The 20,945-nt window shown below is 46.2% G+C and overlaps 1 protein-coding gene across 1 annotated transcript in view; it reads left to right on the forward strand.

Annotated features, from left to right (window-relative positions):
- LOC149366521 (uncharacterized) overlaps positions 1–20,945 on the forward strand; it is a 60,464-nt gene that overhangs the window by 15,000 nt on the left and 24,519 nt on the right. Inside the window, exons 4-10 of the mRNA XM_089571189.1 lie at positions 421–517; positions 584–624; positions 4,241–4,454; positions 11,900–12,056; positions 13,613–13,734; positions 17,196–17,325; positions 18,928–19,092. Of these exons, the coding sequence (XP_089427315.1) occupies positions 421–517; positions 584–624; positions 4,241–4,454; positions 11,900–12,056; positions 13,613–13,734; positions 17,196–17,325; positions 18,928–19,092 (926 nt within the window). The remainder of the gene's footprint in view (positions 1–420; positions 518–583; positions 625–4,240; positions 4,455–11,899; positions 12,057–13,612; positions 13,735–17,195; positions 17,326–18,927; positions 19,093–20,945) is intronic.

Below are 20,945 nucleotides of genomic sequence, written 5' to 3' on the forward strand. Positions count from 1 at the left end.
TTGCCTTTCACCTTCATCGAAACGCGGCCGCCGCGGTCGGATCCGAACCCGGGTACTCCGGCTCAGTAGACAATCTATTACATGCCATTTCTATGATGCTGCGGCCTACTAATATTTATCGTTTCGTTCGTAAAAACGATGCGCTGCTCGCAAAATCCGTCCCGAAGCTTCCTTCTTACTAACTGCACCCTTCCATTAGCGGCAGTCCATCTTTGCTTCTCTATCTCCATAGCGTTTGGCCTGCGCCATGTCTTCAGCAACAGTTCGTGACACGAATGCCGTTGTCATTTTGCATGTCTAGTTTGTTTGTTGTTCGTAGTTGACCTCCCTGCCTTTCCGCTCATCATCCTCTCTCTACGTTACGCACGTTTCGTTTTCTGTGGTTACTCAATGGTTTCAATCTTTTTCTCTCTTACAAAGCGGCTAATCCGACATCTGCGACGAGTACGGTGACGTCTACGACGAGTACGGTGACATCTACGACGAGTACGGTGACATCTACGACGAGTACGGTGACATCTACGGCGAGTACGGTGACATCTACGACTAGTACGGTGACATCTACGACGAGTACGGTGGTGACAACGCCGATGACTATGGGGACACCCCCCTTCAACACTACGTGTAAGTGGTTTTGTTATCCTGATGCGACTATACTACGAAAGCCACTGCTGCAGAGTTGTCCTATGAAGAAATACTGCGTTTCTGCGAATTCCGGCACAGTAGAGCGATAGCGTTATAGGCCCAGTTCACCAAAATATCCGGTGTCGGCGTTGTCGGTGTCGGCGTTGTGTGCGAATAATCACGCGCATGGCTCTTGCAGGTGGTCCCCAGAGAGCAACCTAGGTGGCAGGTGGCCACCTGGGTCACGTGACCTTGCAACTTCATCACAACCTTCCCAACGCATAGTGAGAAAACTGCCCACCGTGGCAGGTGGGAGTTAAATTAGTCATTTGCCGCTAGGGAAAAGCAACCTTCTCGAAATAGCTCGTTGCTCTGAAGATTTAATGCATGGAGAAGATACCAGTGTTATCATCTCTCCACGTATTCTACTGACACCAGAATATTCCGTAAACAACGACCTCGCGTACCTTTCGAATTAGGGAGAAATAGATTACGATTAAATGCTTCAAAACCTACATGTCATACTTCGTCCTGACAACAAAGATGGTTTATTTAACTTGTAATGTGGGGACTCGCACAGGTAGTGTGGACGGCCACAGTCCTTGTTCCAGCAGGATGGTTCTCAGCAGGCCGGCGTTCGCAAGCGCGCACCAGAGCTTGTTGGAGCTTCGTCAACTTCGTCTTCTGTCTTCTTCCTCTCCTTCATCGGTGCTAGCCGCTGGGGCAGCAAACCCCAACTCTCTTTCTTACAATACCCCCGGGATGAAAAGGCGCCATCCTGGCGGCCTAAGGGCACGAGACGATGGCTGGGTCGTAGTACGGCTTCAGGCGGTCTAAGTGCACAATTTCACGGCCGCGGCGGCGATGATCAGACGAAGGCGTGATGGGCTCCACGAGATAGTTAACTGGCGATGTCTGCTGCACAACGCGATAGGGGCCCTGGTATTTTCTCAGCAGTTTTGTAGACTGTCCTGGGCTGGAGGAGGTCACCCAAAGCCAAACCAAGGATTCAGGAAGATAGGGCGGCGGCAGACCGGGAGAAGCGGCGCGGGAGCTTTTCTGACGGTGCTGGTCGTGTGAAGTAAAAGAACGGGCGAGTTGACGGCATTCTTCGGCATGCGCAGCGGCCTGAGAAGCGGTTGTAAATTCGGACGAATCGGGGCGGTAAGGAAGTACGGTGTCCATGATGGAGGAAGGCTCGCGTCTGTACAGAAGAAAATACGGGGAAAAACCAGTAGTGGCTTGCGTTGCAGAGTTGTAGGTATATGTAACGAAAGGTAGAACGCGGTCCCAGTCTGAGCGATCGGCAGAAATGTACTTGGCCATCATGTCGCCGAGGGTCCGGTTAAAACGTTCGGTCAAGCCGTTCGTCTGCGGATGGTACGAAGACGTCGTGCGGTGAACGATATGACACTCCCGAAGGAGAGCTGCCACGACGCCGGACAAGAAGACGCGACCCCGGTCGCTGAGCAATTCCTGAGGCGCACCGTGACGAAGAATGATGTGCTGAAGTATGAAACCGGCTACGTCAGAGGCCGTCGCAGCTGGCAACGGGGCAGTTTCGGCATATATTGTTTATTCATTCAATATTTATTCATTCAATATACCTGGAAGGATCCTAAGGCATTAGTAAGGCATTAGCATTAGTAAGGGGCGCATGGACAGAACAGCCACCCAAATAATACAGTCTATTCAAAATACGAGACAATAAGAACAGCAAAATACTAAAATATCATGCGAAAAGGAAAGAAAATTCACGAGGGAGAAATAACTTTGAAGACCTGCACAGAAAACGCAAAAAACGTCAACATGAAAAAGTTCATTCGGAAGGCATACATTTTTCCCAGCTGGTTTCGGAACGACGTCCTCTATGCTATGGAATCGATAGAGTCAGGAAGATTATTCATTAAAGAAATGAGATGTGGAAGTGCAGATGTATTGAAAGCCAGCGTTTTCCCATAAAGTCGTCGAAAGCTGAGATTATTTACGGTGATATGCGTGAATTAACTTGAAAGGGAAACGTACAGCCTTTGTCAAAAGTAACCAGGCTGCATGGTTTGCTTCTAGCTCGTACAGAGGAGCCCTTACAGCTTCCCCGAAGCTAAAATGGTCGTTAAAGGTAAGGACTGGGATCTTCTTACTTTCCAACACCTTTCGATCTTTAGGAAAGCCACAAGGGCTCCACTATACAAGCTAGAAGCAAACCATGCAGCCTGGCTACTTTTGACAAGGACGGTACATGGTGTCCAGCTCTGTGAGTATTTTTGAAGGAGACGTAAAAGGCAATTTGTCGACGAATCTCTGACGACTGAAGCTGAATATCCTGTTTAATTATTAGACTACTTCTTATCAATCGAGGTATTCTATTTTATAGATTCTAGTTTGCAGGCTGATTAATTTTTATTAGGGGAGCATAGTAGTGAAGCAAATTCTGGCTCTAGGCGGACGCAGATTATTTAGGAATGATTACGAACGATAGGCGGAGACTTGCGCAAATTACGGTGAAAGTTCCCTTGTGTCTTTAATGCTTTGTTGCAACTAGTGACAAAGTGCCCGGACCTGGAGAGCTGTGGTGTGAAATGATGGCTTGGTTTATAGGGGTTTGATGTCCCAAAGCGACTCAGGCTATGAGGGGTCCCGTTGTAAAGGGCTCTAGAATTTCTACCACCTGGGGTTCTTTAACGTGCACTGACATCGCACAGTACACGGGCCTCTAGAATTTCGCCTCCATCGAAATTCGACCGCCGCAGCCGGGATCGAACCCGCGTCTTTCGGGTCAGCAGGCAAGCCCCATATCCACAGAGCCACCGCGACGGCAATACATAGGTATTTATAAGGTGATGAAGCACGGGATGCAACGGAGTCATTTGAACTTAGAAACAGTTCTCTGTCGTAATCGTCTCAAAGTTTTAGGAAGGAAGTTTTAGTTTTAGGAATACGCACGACCTCCGTATTCGGAGGTCGTGGGTTCGGTTCCCACCGGCGGCATGTGGTTTTTTTTTTCTTCTGCTTTTCTAACCAATTATCTTTAAGCGATAAAATATTCCGTAGTATTCTTCATTTTGCCGTGGCTGTTGACTTCTCTCTAATGTATGACGAGCCCCTCTCCCCTTCCCTTATATATATATATATATATATATATATATATATATATATATATATATATATAAATGCAGCAACAAAAAAATGAACGTACTTGGTTGCTAGAGGTAAAATATTCAGAAACGCTTCATTCAGGAAAACATTTATTGCGAGTCAAGGTTTCGGACAGAGCCTGTCTTTTTTGAGAAAGGACAGGCTCTGTCCGAAACGTCGACTAGCAATACATATTCACCTAAACGAAGCGTTTCTCAATTGCTCATATATATATATATATATATATATATATATATATATATATATATATATATATATATATATATATATATATATATATATATATATATATATATATATATATATATATATATATTCGGTTCTGCTGCTTCAGCTGCCGATCGTCTTCTTCTCGCCTCGCGCCGCGCATCGGTTCTGTTGCTCCGTCTGCTAAGCGTCTTCCTCTTTACAATATATATATAGTGGCTCTCGCCACTTCATCATCAACTCCCATGCGCAGGGGTACGGCTGGTCTGCACTTTCGGCGTCTCAGGCGTGGACATAAGCATGGTTCCCCCGGACGGCCTGTGTGACTACATCTTCTACACGGACGTGTACTACAACGTGAAACAGAACAAGATAGTGCCCACCCACGGCAGGAAGGCCTTCGATGTGCTCAAAGAGGCTGCCAACTCGTACACATCGACCACAATGGGCACCTCCATGGAACTTGGGTAAGCGGACACTGTTCAGCAGTTGAGATTGATGACGCCGACGATTTGATTTTAAAGGTTCAAAGGCAGCTCGGCCGAAGTATGCTAGGGATAATGTGCAATGAAAATGCGCAAGGTGGGGTGACAGGTTTTCGCGCCCGCATGTATAAGTAGGCGGCTCGGCGGAGTCTCGCGTCACTTCAGGTTTAACCAGTGCTAAACCACAGCCAACTTTTTAACTGTGATAACCACATTAATGTTACCAACCTCTACAAAATGCCTGCCCTTGCGGCTGTAAGAAGCCGGTCTACAAGAAGCGTGTCGCAGAAGCCGCTACCGAAGAGATCAGGGCACCTTGTGAGAAACTTCTTTGATTTGAAGAAAAGAAACCAATGGATGTGATGGTTACGGCCTCGGGGTCTATATGCAGGAGCAGGGATATCATTCGTTAGGGAAATGGTGAGAAGGAAACTGCGACATTGATCTCTGGAAGACACGTGAAGTTTGTACTTCATATTCGTTTATCATCGGCGTCGGCATCAGTGAAGCGGCAGTGACCAGCTTGACTTACTTCCTTATAAAAATGGTCTATAGACAGTCTGTAGACTTCTTATAGACTCTATTGCCTTCTTATAGACATTTATATTTACCTACTCATAGTCTATAGACTGTCTGAGACAAAAGTCTAATAAAAGTGCATTTCCATAAATGTATAGATTGTCTATAAACTGTCTAGAGCATTTCTATTGCCTATAGACTGTTCTCTAGCATTTGTCTATAGACAGTATATAGAATTTATAGACAGAAGTTTACAGGGAGTCTACAGACTGTCTAAAAATTTTTGTAAGGGCTGTATTACACATACTGTCTGCGGTCGAATCTCTACGCGCTTGAGGTCCATTTCAGGCTGCCATTGTTCGTTACAGTTACGTCCCACTCTGAAGAGTCGTCAGCGGAGTCAGACACTGCTTCTTGCAAATCCATAGAAGGTGTACTACGTCACGTTCTTATTTTGCTTCTCTGTACTACAGGTAGTTCTTTAGTGCGGTAGGTAGCACTATTTTCAGGTACTGCGATAAACGCTCAGCATGTTGCCTGTGAAATGCGAGGCAGTCAAAAATTAGATGAGAGAATGGCTCCACTCAATTGCAGGCAGAGTAACAGGGACAAGGCCCTCGCTCAGGTCGGTATAAGCGTTCACAGACAATACCATCGCTTACCGTATTTATAAAGTATTTATTTAAGCCTATTGATTAAGTACACTCAGGTTGATTTTTTTTTTTCAAGAATTTGAAACCTCACCGGCCGGCCTACAGTCATGACAAGGTCGATCTGTGTGTGTCTGCCTATTGCTGTGCCCAAATAGGACATGGGTGACCATCTACTCTCCATCACCCCAAATTGTAGCACCGATCATTCCGGCTGTTTCCACTTTCACCTCGCTTCCCTCCCCCCCGTGCCACAGAATTTAAGAGCGTCACCAGGGTTGTTCTCGTGCACCTTGGGGGTTTGACGAAAGGTTCTTTTCGTATGTATTGCACCCCAAAAGAACCGTACATAAGGCCTGGGGAAATCTTGCGCTCATTAAAGTAGCGATGGTTATCCGGTGGCATTGGGGATCGAGCCCAGCATCTCCTGAAGGCGAGGCGGATGCCTTAACTATCGCTTCGGTACCCTGTCGTGGTTTCTTCCCAAGTTACCAATTTAACTAGCCAAGTGATAATTTTTGTTTCTCAAGGAATGGCAATTAAAAAGCGTGAGCTTGTCAGCGCCCTTATTTTTTCTGTCATTGCAGAGGTTCACTGCCTTGAGGATATATTTCAGCTCTGAAGTGAAAGTAGTTGAACTTAAAGCACCTTAATAGTTTAAAAAAGCGACAAATCTACCTGGGGATGTATCCAAGGACTTTAGTCGAACTCTGTCTAGGCCATTCTCGAAAAACCATATTCTTTCCTGCTTGCAACATCTACGAATTACTTATTAAGGCGAAAGCCTTTAATGCCTCATCGTTGTAAGCAGAAGTTGTCGACAGAAATGTCACGCTTTTCAATTGGTCGAAACGGTCGTGGCGTCAAAGTGCGCGAATTTCAAACGGGCCAATTGTACTTTGGCTAGTAACCATGCAACCAAATAAAGGCATGGTATACTGATGCTTCAAGTAACTGGGACTGAAGTTACTTGAAGCATCAGTATACCATGAAGTTAGTTAATTGCTTAATTGACCAAGTAGCCTAATAAACCTTTATAGTCAGACCAGATAAATAAATAAAACCGAGTAGGAAATTGGTTGAGTTCAGGAATCGAACCCCGGTCTCCGGAGTGCGAGACGAGCACGTAACCACTCCGCCATGCCAGCTTTTTTTTTTCTTTATTTTCGAGATTGACATGACAACAATAAGAACACTTCAGCTACACTTGAGCTGATACGGGTGAAGTTAAAATTTCTTAAGTTTCACTAGATCATCTGGTAGTGTTACCCACTGGGGTGGGTCACGCTGCGCCTGGTAACATTCCCGCAGATAAACAGCACATTCAACAAAGTTCTCACGTGTACTACGAGTGTTTATATCAGCATGCCTTACATGCATTCGCGTTTTCCAAAAGCTGTGGAGGCCAAGAAGCATTAATAAGTCATCAGGTACCTCTTTGCGATCAACTGGTAGAAATCTGATACCATAAGGGTGCAGTGGTAGTTCTTTCTTGATGGTTCTCTGCAGGACATCCCAGAAAAATATGGCGTCCCAGCAGTCTAGGAAAACATGTTCAATTGTCTCCGGCTGCTTACATAACAGACAATTTGTTGTCCATGGGACAAAGATTCCTTTTTCATGGAGCCAGGTTTTAACGGGTAGTGTATTAGAGTGCAATTTGAAAAAGAATGTTTTCACTGTCGGCCGGACCGGCATCTTTTTCACCCGTTTTAAAATATCCTGCCCTTGGCCTCCACGGTAAGGTGCACGATACAAAGGTGGCGGCAGCATAATATCAACCAGATCCTTATACAGCTCCTTTTTGGGAACGTTATACAGGTATTCTAGTGAAAAACGCACTTCCAACAGCCTGAAGGAAAGGACAACCTCACGCAAATATCTGTTTACAGCACCACACAAGTTTTCACACGATGACACTATGATTCCGGGGACCAGCCTTTGCAACCGCATTTGCATAACAGTTTTCAAAAATATGTCATTTTGATCACGAAGGAAAATAAAGCGCGACACCGCTTGACGCAAAAACAAATGAACCAGTCCAACGCCACCGGTTTTGACTGAACTAAAAAAGTTTGTTCGCCTGGTTTTCTCCCAGGTCGATGCCCAAAGAAAAACTGCAAACACTCGATGGATTTTTTGAATATTGCTGCGCGACGCACAGAGCACATTCATCACGTGCCATATCTTAGAAATCAAGAAAACATTGCACACAAAGGCACGTGAAAAGATTGACAGCTGCCTTCCTTGCCACGCGTCCGCTTTCTCTCTTGCCTTTAACGTCTCTTCGTTCCAGTGTGTGCTGGGATCGCGATAACTTTTTAGGGGCACCCCAAGGTACCGCGTCGGCAAGTCAGTCCATTGAAGTCGAGAAAAAAAATCTGGTGAAACATCCCATTGCCCATGCCAATATCCGGAGCTTTTTACCCAGTTTACCTGACATCCAGTTTGGTCGCAGAACTTTTCGACCACATTCGTAGCTTCACGAATGCTGTCTCTGTTTGTGTAAAATACCGCTATGTCGTCCGCGTATGCAAGGATTTTCACTTCGGCTGCCTGAAGCTTGATTCCAGAAATGCAGTCACTGTTAAGAATGGCCAAGCACAACGGCTCGAGATATACTGCAAACAGCAGGGGAGAGAGCGGGCATCCTTGTCTCACCGACGAGCGTACTATGAGGCTGTTGGTAAGTTCGCCATTAACTATAATTCGCGTCGTACAATTTGCGTAAGCCATTTTTACCCCTTCTACTATTACGCTACCCAGGTTGGCATGCTCTAGAATGGAGAAAAGAATGTCATGAGAAACACGGTCGAAAGCTTTTGCTAAATCTAGCTGCATCATAGCTACTTGACTGCCAAGCGCGTCAACGCATTCTAATACGCTTCGTGCAACATGTATATTTGCGGCAATGCTGCGACATTTGATGCCACAGGTTTGATGCGGCCCAACTAACTTGGCAATTACACTTTGCAATTTGCTGGCTAAAATCTTCATGAACACCTTGTAATCCACATTTGTGAGGCTGATTGGTCTATAGGACCCCACCAACATACGTTTCTCTGTGTCATCAGTCTTGGGAATTAAAACAATGTGGGAGGTAGTAAAAGACAATGGAACTTGATTATTTTCATAAGCTTCTGTTAATACTTTGAGCATCAGTTGAGCGACTTAGTGTTTGAATGTTTTGAAGAATATAGCACTCAACCCATCTGGCCCAGGGGCTTTTCCACATGGTAGGTCGTCTATTGCTTTTTCTATCTCCTGCAAGGTAATTGGCAGCTCTAGGCGCTGCTTGATTTCATCGTCAAGTGTTGGTATCAATTGTAAGAGGTTTACATGAAAACCTTCTACAGTCTGGCGCTTGTTACCAAAAAGTTCTGTGAAGTGGTCCACAAAGGCGTTCTGAATATCTCCTGGATCGCTGGTAATTTCGTCTCTGTATCTTATATTTCTGATTTCTTTCTGGCAAGCGTACCGTTTTTCGTCCGCGAGCGCTCACTTTGTAGGCGTTTCGCCTGCCCACAATTTTTCGGACCTTGCACGTACGACAGCAGCTTTATATTTTTCTGTGTCATTGCGTTCCAGTTCGCATTTCACATCTCTGATTTCTTTTGTGAACATTCCAGGAGCTGTGCTTTCCATGTTCAGCAAGCATTCAGTTCAGCGTGCAGGGTTCTTTCTTTTTCTTTCTCTTTATACCTAATCACACTGCTCCTTTCTATTGCTTTAAACTTCACCTGCTCTTTGAATCTTTCCCACTCCATTGCAAAAGAAACTGGTTGGGCAATAAGAATGTTCTCAAAATCAGTCTTAATTTTCATCACGAACTCTTCATCCTCCTAAAGTTTGGCATTCAGTTTCCACAGGAGCCAGTTAAAGCGTGCTTTCCTGCTCTTTTTTCCAAAAGTGGCACTCACAAGACAATGATCACTGAAAGTCACTGGTTGTACACGATAACTACAGCATAAGGGAACAAGATCAACTGACACATGTACTCTTGAGGAACAACACAGCGCACTCCTAAGACACGGACAAAGAAAGGCAAGACGATACAGCGCTGACTTCAACTGATTATTTTATTGTGGAGCAACATATATATACGTTCGAAAAGTGGGCGGGAAGACATGAGTAACATCTGCTGTGTTTGCACGCGACCGAAAGATAACACACTGCAATTGAAAATAACATGAGGGCAAGGGTGACCATTGGAGGCAACAAAAAATGAAAACTAGAAAGATAAAGAGACAAGTGGAGGGGCGATTAAACGGATCACGCTTAAAAGGATGACGCAAGCAGACAGTACAAGAGACAAAAAACACTAGGAGATGACAAGTGAACAAAATGCACTAAAAGGCCAAACAGACCATTAAAAAAATTTTAAAACCGATAAAAGAACCAAAAGGGACGTTAAAAGCAGAAGACAGAAAACAACCTTGTCCAAAAGGTAAAAAAGGCTAAAAGACGAATTTCGGAATCCTGCACATTAAAATTGCTCCATGCCTGGCTCAAATAATCTAACTCACGTTTCGTTAGCGCTATCGAGGGTGTGCTAACACAATCTTCACCTAGCTTTAGAATGTGGGCGGCTTCTATAATTTCGCGTGTGGATTGATGCGCGTTTCTCGCGATGACCGAGCAGTCATGAAGGAAAGGCTCGCAGGAACCGGAGGGACACTTTAAACAGTGAACACCCAGGTTTTTCTTGACGGTGTTAGAAACATTTTTTGAGTGCTCCATAAGACGCTCATTGAGGCAACGTCCGGTTTGCCCCACGTAGGCCTTGCCGCAGCTCAAGGCTATCTTGTAAACTACACCAACCTCGCAAGGAACGAAGGGTGCACGGTGCCTAACAAGGCAGGCTGGCTCTCTCACAGCCGGGGCATTCACTCTGCGACAAAGCTTGGATAGCTTGTCGGGCGCCGAGAACACTACTCGGACACCTGCCTTTGTCGAATTCTTTTGAGCCTGTGAGAGAGACCATGCAGGTACGGCACCACAGCGACTTTGTGTTGGTGGTCTGGGGCAGCACTCACTTGGCTTCCTTTGAGTTTCCTCAAGAGGGAGCCGGCTACTGAGATCAGAAGGTGCTCGGGGTAGCCAGCTTTTATCAGCCTCCGATTCTGCTCTTTCAGACTATGGTCCATCGAGTGGACACAGGACTTCATTAAGGCATTTGTGAAACAGAGGTTCACAATGCCCCTCGTCGCGATCTTGGAGTGAGCTGAACTGTAAGGCAACAAGGACTTGCCCCCTCTTGGCTCATACAACCAACACAGGTGATTTTGTGCCGTCGATAGCCTCAAGTCGAGAAAGCGTAAAGACCCATTCACGGGTACCTCATGGGTCAAAACATATACTCTGTCCAATCGCGCATGACTATCGCGCTGAAAGTGCGTGTATTCCGGACAGCTCCCAGTGGAGAACACACTGCCAATATCCTCTAAGCTGTAGCCACTAACAAATGCGTTCAGCATTTCAGCACTCTTATCTCTAAATTTTCTGCACTTAGCTCTGTCAACAGCCATGCACACGCAATTGAAGTCCCCAAGAACAACCAAAATTTTGTCGCACTTGAACCATGACTCCAAGGATTCAAAAAAAATGCTGACGCTCTCTTTCCACATTCGGAGCATATACACAGATAACACGCCAACATAATTTCGAAAAGGTGAAATCAACAACCAAAAGACGGCCACTTTCACAGGAAAAAAAGCACTCCGTCATGCCAGCTCGATGGTATGGAATGAACAAAGGCGCATCTAGTGAATACGGTGTCTTCATTCACTTCCACCTTCCTCCCTTCCCCTTACGGCGAGGTTCAGGTGTCCACCGAGATATGCGAGACAGATACATTTCCTTTCCTCAAAAACCAATTTACCGACGCGCAAGGCATACAACCGAACGGGAGATGGCGTTCTATGGACTGCCTGGCAGCGTTGCAAGACGCTGTCGCGTTTCGCTCTTAGAGGCGAAGCCTAACATCTTAACAACGCATCAGTGACACAAGCAGCAACACCGGATTTCGCCTCACCGCACTTTAGGTCAACAAAGTGCCCCCCTGAATTTTTTCATGGTTTCTTCTTTCTTTGTACCTAAGCAAAAATAAACTCATCATTATCTAGAAAGATCTGCCCCGGCACTGACATTGTTCTTCAGTGGAACCAGCCAAGCATTAAAATGGTTGTCCGTCTACATGCAAGACACCCTGTACGGGGCACAAACAACATCATCGTTCTGATTTCTGTCCTTGTGCAGGACCATCGGTGATATTGTGGCCAATGATGCATCGAAGGTCAAGGCTGCGATGGGGGACCTTTTTCGTGACAAGTTCGTCCACTTCGGCATGCTGAACATCGACAAGACTGACGTAGATTTTGACACCATCAAAACTGGGGACTTGCGGTACCTCAGCGTGAGTTACTGAAGATAAATCTCACAAGGGCATTCAATCTGAGGGTAGCCCTTAAACAATAATGGCAACTGTGAACGGGATTTTCCGAAAAAATGCTGATTTTAAGGGCAATACTGCGAACATAAAAGTGCAAACTGTCCGTGAAATATGGGGCGAAAAAGTAATTTATGAGACAGTGAGAGCTATAACATAGTGTGTAATAATTGTTTACAAAATTTATCGCAATTGTGCAGTTTATTATTGAATGCGCCTTCTGCAAAGGTAAAAAAAGTATTGTTACAGGCGGAAAAGCTTTGCTCAAGGTCGGTTCACGCCAGGCATAGCAGGCGTAGCAGGTGAATTCCCGATAGCGTCTAACCGACCACACATCCACCTCGTTCGCACTTCTACTCCTTCGTCTTCGTTCGCCTGCGGCAATAGTACTTTCATCAAAAAAAATAAAGCTTATGAGTGAATGCAACTTTCAAAATGCGCGAACTATGAGGATATTTTCAGCAAAAAGTAGCGCACTTTTGAGGAGAGTGCAATTTTTCAAATGGAGCGTGTGGCTTATGAAATTTTGCAGAGAAGGGCCTTCTGTGGATGAGTGAGACTTTACAAAGGTACCGTCTTTGTCAAAAGTAACCAGGCTGCATGGTTTGCTCCTAACTTGTATAGTGGAGCCCTTGCGGCTTTCCTGAAGATCAAGAGGTGTTGGAAGGTAAGAAGACCCCCAGTCCTTACCTTTAAAGACCATTTCAGCTTCAGAGAAGCTGTAAGGGCTCCACTGTAGAGCTAGAAGCAAATCATGCAGCCTGGTTACTTTTGACAAAGACTGTACTAACTGCCTAGTCTACTAGATTTTCTGAGAAAAGGAGAATTCAGGTGGAGGCCATCTCATTGAGATGACCGGGTTGTCTAGAAAGTATTCTTAGAGAAGGGCAGTTTCGGAAGAAGTGCAGTTTGTGAAAGAGGGCGAGTACGACTGAAAAAAAAAGAAATTTCTGCAATGTCGACGGAGAGTGCGATTGGCCCGTATCACTGACGCAAAATAAAATATTTCCAAAATTATTCGATAGTGCGAGGGGCGTGTACGTCTGACAAAAAGGAGAAAAGTTCCGAGATATTGCCCGCGAGTGCGGTGGGCGAGTATGACACACAAAACAGAAGTTCTACGAAATTCTCTGAGAGTACGAAGGGCGTTTACGACTGACGCAAAAGAGAGAAGTTTCTACGATACTGACATAGAGTGCGATGGAGAATATATAACAAAAAAAAAATATTTCCAAAATTAACGGAAAGTGCAACGGTTGAGTATGACTGACACAAATGAGAAAATTTTCGACAAATCTTTTTTAAGAGAACAGCAGAGTGATAAGTGTGGCTTATAAATGGACGCTAATTATTTGTAGAATTTCCGAAGGGATGGGAGTTTTTGAGCGCGTGCCGCATGTATAAAGGGTGGAATAGGCATGTCCTAGTTCCATGTATCTGCCGAGCGTTGTTCCCTGCCAAGGAGTCAAGAAGTGTCGTCAGGACCATCGCAGAACTCGACTGAACAGTGCCAACTTTTGCAGGTGGTCGAAGAAGTATTGAGAACAAAGTCCTCGCCGCCGTACTACCACTGCGCCGTAGGAATGGGAGTGACGAAGAAGAATAATGCACAGGCGCTGGCGGATCGGGCATTGGAGGCCATCAGGTGAGCACGCTCTTGCTGAAGTGGTGTCCTGTTGGGTTCACCGCGTTACGCAACAGTATGAAATGCGGCCTTTGTGGGGACCTTGCCCCGCTCGTCCTCTATGGTTGCCTTCCCCGCGATGCACCCTCCCTAGCCTATATAGATACCTTAACTAACAATGGAGTGCCCCGTCGTCGCAACCACACGAACGCCACGGATGGCGTGATTGCTGCACGCGCGCGCGGGGGCGACTGCCCTTCGGCTCGGGAACGTGGACGCGCGCTGACGTTCCGGCGCGACGCTCCGCTCTCCACCAGCGGGGCGATGCCTCGTGGGGATGAATGTTCTCCCTCACCTCATCCCATCCGACCGCTGAGTATCTCTCCTGTCCTAGCGTGGGTGTATACATTCGCTCGTTATCTTGCTGGTGAGACGGACGACCTCGATCCTTAGCGTACTTCGTTGCCAGCTGGCGTTATTGTTGTTGTAGTAATAAATGTCTTGTTTGTGTCAGCCAGACTGTCGTTCCTTTGTTCCCTCAGAGCAACGCCCGCCGTGGTCGGCTGCACTCTGTAGCGCGCACGAGCACCGAGTGGGGTTCCGACGGTTTTGAATTGTGTCAGCCGCGGTTAAGGAGAGATCGCTTCCGTATCTAATCTCGATTCCTTCCATACCCAACTCATCCCACATTTCATTTAAACCATTATTTAGCACGCCTCCGTTGAAATCTGTCTTTATTTCTTATTTTTTGTACTTTACTTTGCTACTACTGGCGTGCGTTTTTGATGTTTTCTTACTTGTGTTTGCCTATTATGTTTTCGTGTTTGCCTTAATCACGTTATGTTACTCACTGTTACAACGTTCCGCGCGCACATTATCATTTATTGTTGTGCTTTAATTTGTGTCGCGTATTCTTTTTTTTCCTTTTGTTATTTCCGCGTTGTTTCTACGTTTCTAATTTGTTGATATATTGTTTATCATGACTGCATGTTTCCCTTTTATTTCATTTGTTATTAATGCGTCGCATTCTTGATTTATTTTTATATGTTCGTATGTTTTTCCTTTTGTTTCCTTTGGCTATTAATGTACTGTATAGTATTGTATCGCCCCCTAACACAACGCCCAATGGGCCTGTAAGGTATTTCAAATCAAATAAATAAATAAAACATACATATACCCCCCCCCCTCGATTAAAACCGCACAACTTCATCAGACAGACACGCTGCATAAAACAACAAAATGTGTGTTTTGTTCTTTTTGAGTTTTGTTTCATACTACAAATAACCTAAGTCTTCGTGGAGTGGAGCTACAAGCCTACCGCGACCCATTGTATTAGATGTTTTCTCCATGTTCAGCAGCGTATCCATAAATTTCGTCAGCCCGCTTAAGCCCATGCAAAAGCCTCTCCTCTTCACCTCCAGATGACCCTGCACTGCGTCAGCCGCTTCCGTTCTATGCCCGAAAACTTCCCAATCCCATCTACCCACCTGATTTTCTGTCAACCTCTACTACATTAACTCTTTCTTGGAATCCACTCCCTTGCTCTAAGGGACCATCACTTACCCTACCTACTCAATGCTCTGCTAATGTTCATTACCTCTAATGCCCGTGTTGCCGCGGCGCTAGTATATTAAACGATTACGTGTCGAGATGTCGCGATGTTATAAGAGCCCCTCTATAAGGGGGGGGGGGGGGGGGGGTCTCTAGATTAATTCCAGTGAGCTTAAGTTCATACGTTCACAGAAATATTCGCAGAAGGTCGTGTCTGCGTTCAATCTTCGCCGAAGTACTCCTGCCGCGGCCGGAACCGGCACCACGACCACGTGCTCAGAAACAGAATGCCGTAGCCACTGACCACGTCAGTCCCGTACTAAGCTCTGATCGACGCAGACATCTAGTGCCGTATGGGCGCGTACGGAGCAGCAGAGTACAGCCTCCGGAATTTTTATTATCGCGCAAATATCAATTTCAGCACCTTATTCAGCGCATTAACGACAGTGTAAGAAACGCTGATCGCACTGGGGGGACGATTTTCCCTTTTATCTCTGTTACAAAGCCCGTAAAGCCTGTTCCACATTCAAGCGAAAACACTCGCAAATCCTGCCGCCGCGGCGCAAAAACCTGTTGCGGTCCCTCACAATCGCTCGAAAAGAGGTTCCAACCACAGGTTCCAACAAGTTGGAAAATTTTCGCCGAGACAGACCGCTCAATCGTTTAATTCGCTCAGTCACTTGCGTACGGACTAACCTTAATTCCGCGTCGACCGATGGTCGCCCGATGTTAATAAAAATCTGAAAGGCTCTGCACGAGGAAGCGGCTAGCACTGTAAATTTAACCAGGCACTGTTTGGTGTCAAGTATGGTGTTGATCACTGCCTGCTTAAAATATTATGCACAAGACGGAGTTGCTGGCAAAAATATTCTAAAAAAACTGACGCCCGCAGTTACATGAGATGAAGCGAAATTCAGCGACAGCTTGCGCGCAGCTGCAATGTAGTCATGTGATCACGAGCCTGACCACGTCATCCTCAACCTGACTACTCGCACGCTCTGAACCTGCAAGCCGCTTCGGCAGCTCCGTCCGGGGGCTGCACTATTACTTACGCATACCCTACCGCATCAGTGGCATTGCTCGTCTCAAATTTTCTTAAAGGGAACACGGGAGGTCGCGGCAGGCATCCTGGAACCCTAATAACATGGTGGAAAGAGTTCTGTGGCGTGACCAACATCTGCCTTTCCACTTTGTGTCTGAGGTGTGGTGGTGGTGGTAAAAACTTTTATTTTGACAGAGTTGTTTGGGACACAGAGGTCCCTGGGCCCCGCACGACTCTACTACACTCAAGCGTTCATGTTCGTACTGTCCATGACGTGGTGGTGGAAGGTGAAAACATTCACTAAGAAGGGACATAAGGAATGTCTAGATCAGCCCGTAAGGAACCGATCCTTACAAGCACTAGGTGGAGGTGCCTAGTATGGGACCCCAGTGGGTGGCCGCCGCCCGGGCGCACCCGACTAAGGCTTGTTGGGCCTGTAAGTCGTGGCAGCCGACCAGGGTCGCCTCCCAGTCCTCCCGGGTTGGGTTGGGTTGGGGATGGGGGGATTGGCCGGGTTGGAGGGGCAGGCCCACACCATGTGATAGGTGTCCGAAGACACTGCACTACAGTGCGGGCAGCTGCCGCTAATGGAGGGGTCAAAATGTTTTAGTGCTGCCGGGCACAGCAATGTATTGGTGAGAAGACGGAGGAGGAGCCACTCATCCGCCTTCTGGAGGCTTTTACATGGGCGAGGGTAAATGATCTTTAACGTGCACTGACATCGCACAGCACACGGGCGCCTCTTGCGTTTCGCCTCCATCGAAACGCGACCGCTGCGGCCGGGTTCCAAACCGGGAAGTCAGGCTCAATAGGCGAGCGCCCTAACCACTCAGCCACTGCGCCGTTTACAAGTGCCTCAAGACCGCTGTCTTTTTCTTTTTTTTAACAGGCTCTTTCCGCGAATCAGCATAGTTATCTTCAAGATACATGTCGGGAAACTATACTTCTCTAATGACACCTACCCCACTGCACCAAACCCCGACTACGACATTCTAAACGAATTCAATTTTATGACGCTGGTGAGTTTGTCTCCATGCATTGAAATTTGTCAGCGTGCTGAAACGTGGACGGCCCTTCTGCCTCTCCAGTACAAATTTTTTAGACAGTCTATAGGCTGTCCATAAACACTGTAGGCTTTCTATAGGCAATTCTTATAGAGTACTTTACGGACAACGCCAATTAAATAGACAGTCAATTGATAATCTATAGATTAATGGCCACGCACTTTTAGTAAACTGATTTCTATAGAAAGTTTATAGACTATCAACCGACAAAATCAAATATGGACAGGGCAGCATTAAAGTCTATAAAAGACTATAAACCACTTTTATAAGGGCTGCCAGCGTCCTGTGCTTGAGTGAGGTTTTGGCGCTGTAGCCCAAGTGAACAGCTGATTGGTCATTTCATTTAAGACAGCGCGTTTCGAAGTGTGCCTTGGAGAAGGTCTGCAGGTTGAGGAGTAAGCAAGGAGCGACGAAAATGTGCACATTCTACTGATTAACTTCAGAAAGGTTGAAACTCGCTGTTTTGATTTAGCTTTTAATTTATTTCTCGGGTGCTTTAGTAATGCATTTTGCATGCTGGACCAGCTTCGCTGATTTAGTTTGCAGATGACGGCCTGGTTGTCAACTGTGTCAGAGTTCGTAACTCGTGCGCAGTTTTTCTTCGCACAGATGACGCGACAGTCGGGTAACTATAACTTTTTGGCCAAATCAGTCCGCACGATTGTAATACGTGGGTCATGTAGGGAATTTTTTGACAGATAGGATCAAAGAGCTCACGGCCCGAGCGCTCCACGCAGCTTGTTTCGCAGATACTGTTGAAAGGATCTTGCCAAACTGTTCGCCGCGTCCTTCACGTGTGCTTGATTGCTCTCGACTGTTCAAGACCGGAATGTGAAAAAGCGAGGGCAAATGAGAGGAGACAAGCGACAGCTCCTACTGTGCACATACCGAGAATGAAACCTATGTTTTACTGGCGGCTGTCTCCTTTAGACTACATCGAGTCGTCGTCCCAACAAACTAACTCGGGCGTTCTCTCGGTTGATAAGAAGAAAAGAACAGCGGTAATCGAAATCATCAAATAACGATATCAGGTATAGGATATGATCGCTGATATTACAGTGGTGATATCAACGACTGTCTTACCCCGTCTTTCTATTTTTTTATAATTCACTCATTTCGCTCACCCCGCGATAGCATGTCCAGCATTCTAGGAGAAAAACTTTGTTTATTGGAATATTATAAAATACTGTTATCGAAATATCGAAGTAAGGGTCCGTTATTCCGATGCGTAGCAAAAGCTTCTAGAGTTTTTTCATCGCTCGCATCGAGTAGTTAAGACTGCCATAGAAAAACAAAGGGGAGCGTTTTCGACAATAGCAATAACGTTAATACTAAAAAAGAAATGTGAGCCGTCCGAGGTAGGATCTGCGGGTATCCGTAGTGACTGTTAAGTGAAATCTTAAAATACATGAAAATACTGCGTTCATAAACTCTTTCCGGTCGAAAAATGGTTTTGTCCACAACTGCTGGGTGTGATTTGGGGTGTGGGGCGGAGACCTACCTCGTTAGGTTCCATCTTACTGCCTGTCTGTCCTCAATCCTGTCACACTTCTCCAGAACGCCACCCAACCGATCCTTGCCGGCCTGGACAGCATCACTGCTGGAGGGATCTTCCTGATGCTCTCGCTGGCAATGTACGCGCGCGCTTCCCGCATGAAGAACGACTTCAACCTAAAGATCATCCTCCCGGCGAACAAGACCACCCTTATTGACTATGCAGCGGTGAGTGTAGCGATTTGATCACCCTTTTGGTGGCTGCTGTATGCGCCGAAAACGAGAGAGGTTAGTGGCAACGCTTATGGTTGCGGTTTCCGCACAACCCGAGGAAAGAGCGCAATGGTTACGACAGCAAAACTTTTATTAAACTTTTTAAACTTTTGATGAGAGGTGAAAAGTGCAACCCTGCTGGAGCAGCCACTTTTATGCGTAGCATATTGCAATCACTCAGTTCAGCCCTTGGGCGCGGCCGGGCAGCCACCAAACCACGTGACGTGACGTCACGTGGTTTGGTGGCGTCACTTCACGAGACGTGACGTCACCAAACCACTTAAAAAATAAAAAGAAAAGAAAAAAAGACCGACTGAGGATGGTGGCGGTTGCCACCGCCCCATTTCAAAGGGGGCGCTCCTATTCATCCATCCATCCATCCATACGTCACGGAGGAAAAGCTGCTGAGAAAATCGAGTGCCGCCAAGCAATACCTCGCGCAAAAAGACCGCGCAATATGCAACGCATTCTTGGCTTAACCAAGCTAAGCCTGGGCATCTTTTTTTTGATGATTTGTATAGCCTGTAAGGAGTCTGCTTTTACAAAAATACATTTGCACTGCCTATAGATGTCCGTAGACTTTTCCTATAATGTCCAGAGACATTATAGACACTTTCTGTACACAAATCTTCTAGACTACTCAGTAGGCAATACAAATCGGTCTATAGGCAATCTACAGATTTATGGCCACACACTTTTAGTAGACTTTGGTCTATAGATTGGGAACATACAAAAGGTAATATTTATATAAATGCAATGAGAATTTTATAGGAAGTCCACGGACCATTTTTATAAGGTTGTCGGGCGTGTTGTCTCCTTGTCATGACCAAACTTACCATAGGATGGTCCCAAAAGTTTACAAGCACTGTTTCACAAAACATCAATTCAATGTGGCCACAAAATGATGCCAGTTTTAAAGCGGCAGGATGATATACAGGATGATCAAAAGTGGCAGAAAAAGTAAAAATTCAGTGATTCGAAAAGATAGACAGTAGCGCTATATGGGTTGCGTCATTTCATCATCGTCATCACGAGGCGGACTACGTCCACTGCAGAAAAAATGCCTCTCTCATGTGTCTCCGATTATCCTTGTCCTTTGCCAGCTGCGGTCTCCATATCTCGACTAACCTATGACATGATAGCAAAGCGCATTGTGTACTTGAATTTCGGGGCTGTTCCGACAAGCGCGCCAAGGTTGTGCTGTAACGAATACACTTTTCTTTGCACCGGCCACGGTGGCTCAGTGGTTACGGCGCTCGGATGCTGACCCGAAAGACGCGGGTTCGATCCCGGCCGCGGCAGCCGAATTTCGATGAAGGCGAAATTCTAGAGGTCCGTGTACTATGCGATGTCAGTGCACGTTAAAGAACCCCTGGCGATCGAACTACGGCGTCCCTCATAGCCTGAGTCGATATCGCTTCGGTACGTTAAGCCCTATTAAACCAATAAACCAAACTTTTCTTTGCGTCGTATTTTCACACATGGCTAAGTACAGGTTTCGCTCGAGGCTATCTCGCACTGGCTGCCATGCACTCTTCTGATGCACGGTCACCATCATGGTCCTCATCATCAGCTGAGGACCAGGATGGGATGTCAAAGCCGCGGAATATAGAATGGGCGCACTTTGTACAAGGTTTGAAGTAGTAGCTATGCTCCACCATTTTAATTCTACAGCATTCGAAATCTCATGGGGACAAAACGTGTCGTCGGTCATTAAGTTTGGCCACTGGCTGGAGGGAGATGACGTCACCTGACCGGGGTATTCTCATAGGCTGAAGGGAAGCGACGCCACCAAACCAGAAGTGATG

Source organism: Amblyomma mixtum, chromosome 1 (genome assembly GCF_055824585.1).
Source record: "Amblyomma mixtum isolate Tamu chromosome 1, ASM5582458v1, whole genome shotgun sequence".
Taxonomy (NCBI): Eukaryota; Metazoa; Arthropoda; class Arachnida; order Ixodida; family Ixodidae; genus Amblyomma; species Amblyomma mixtum.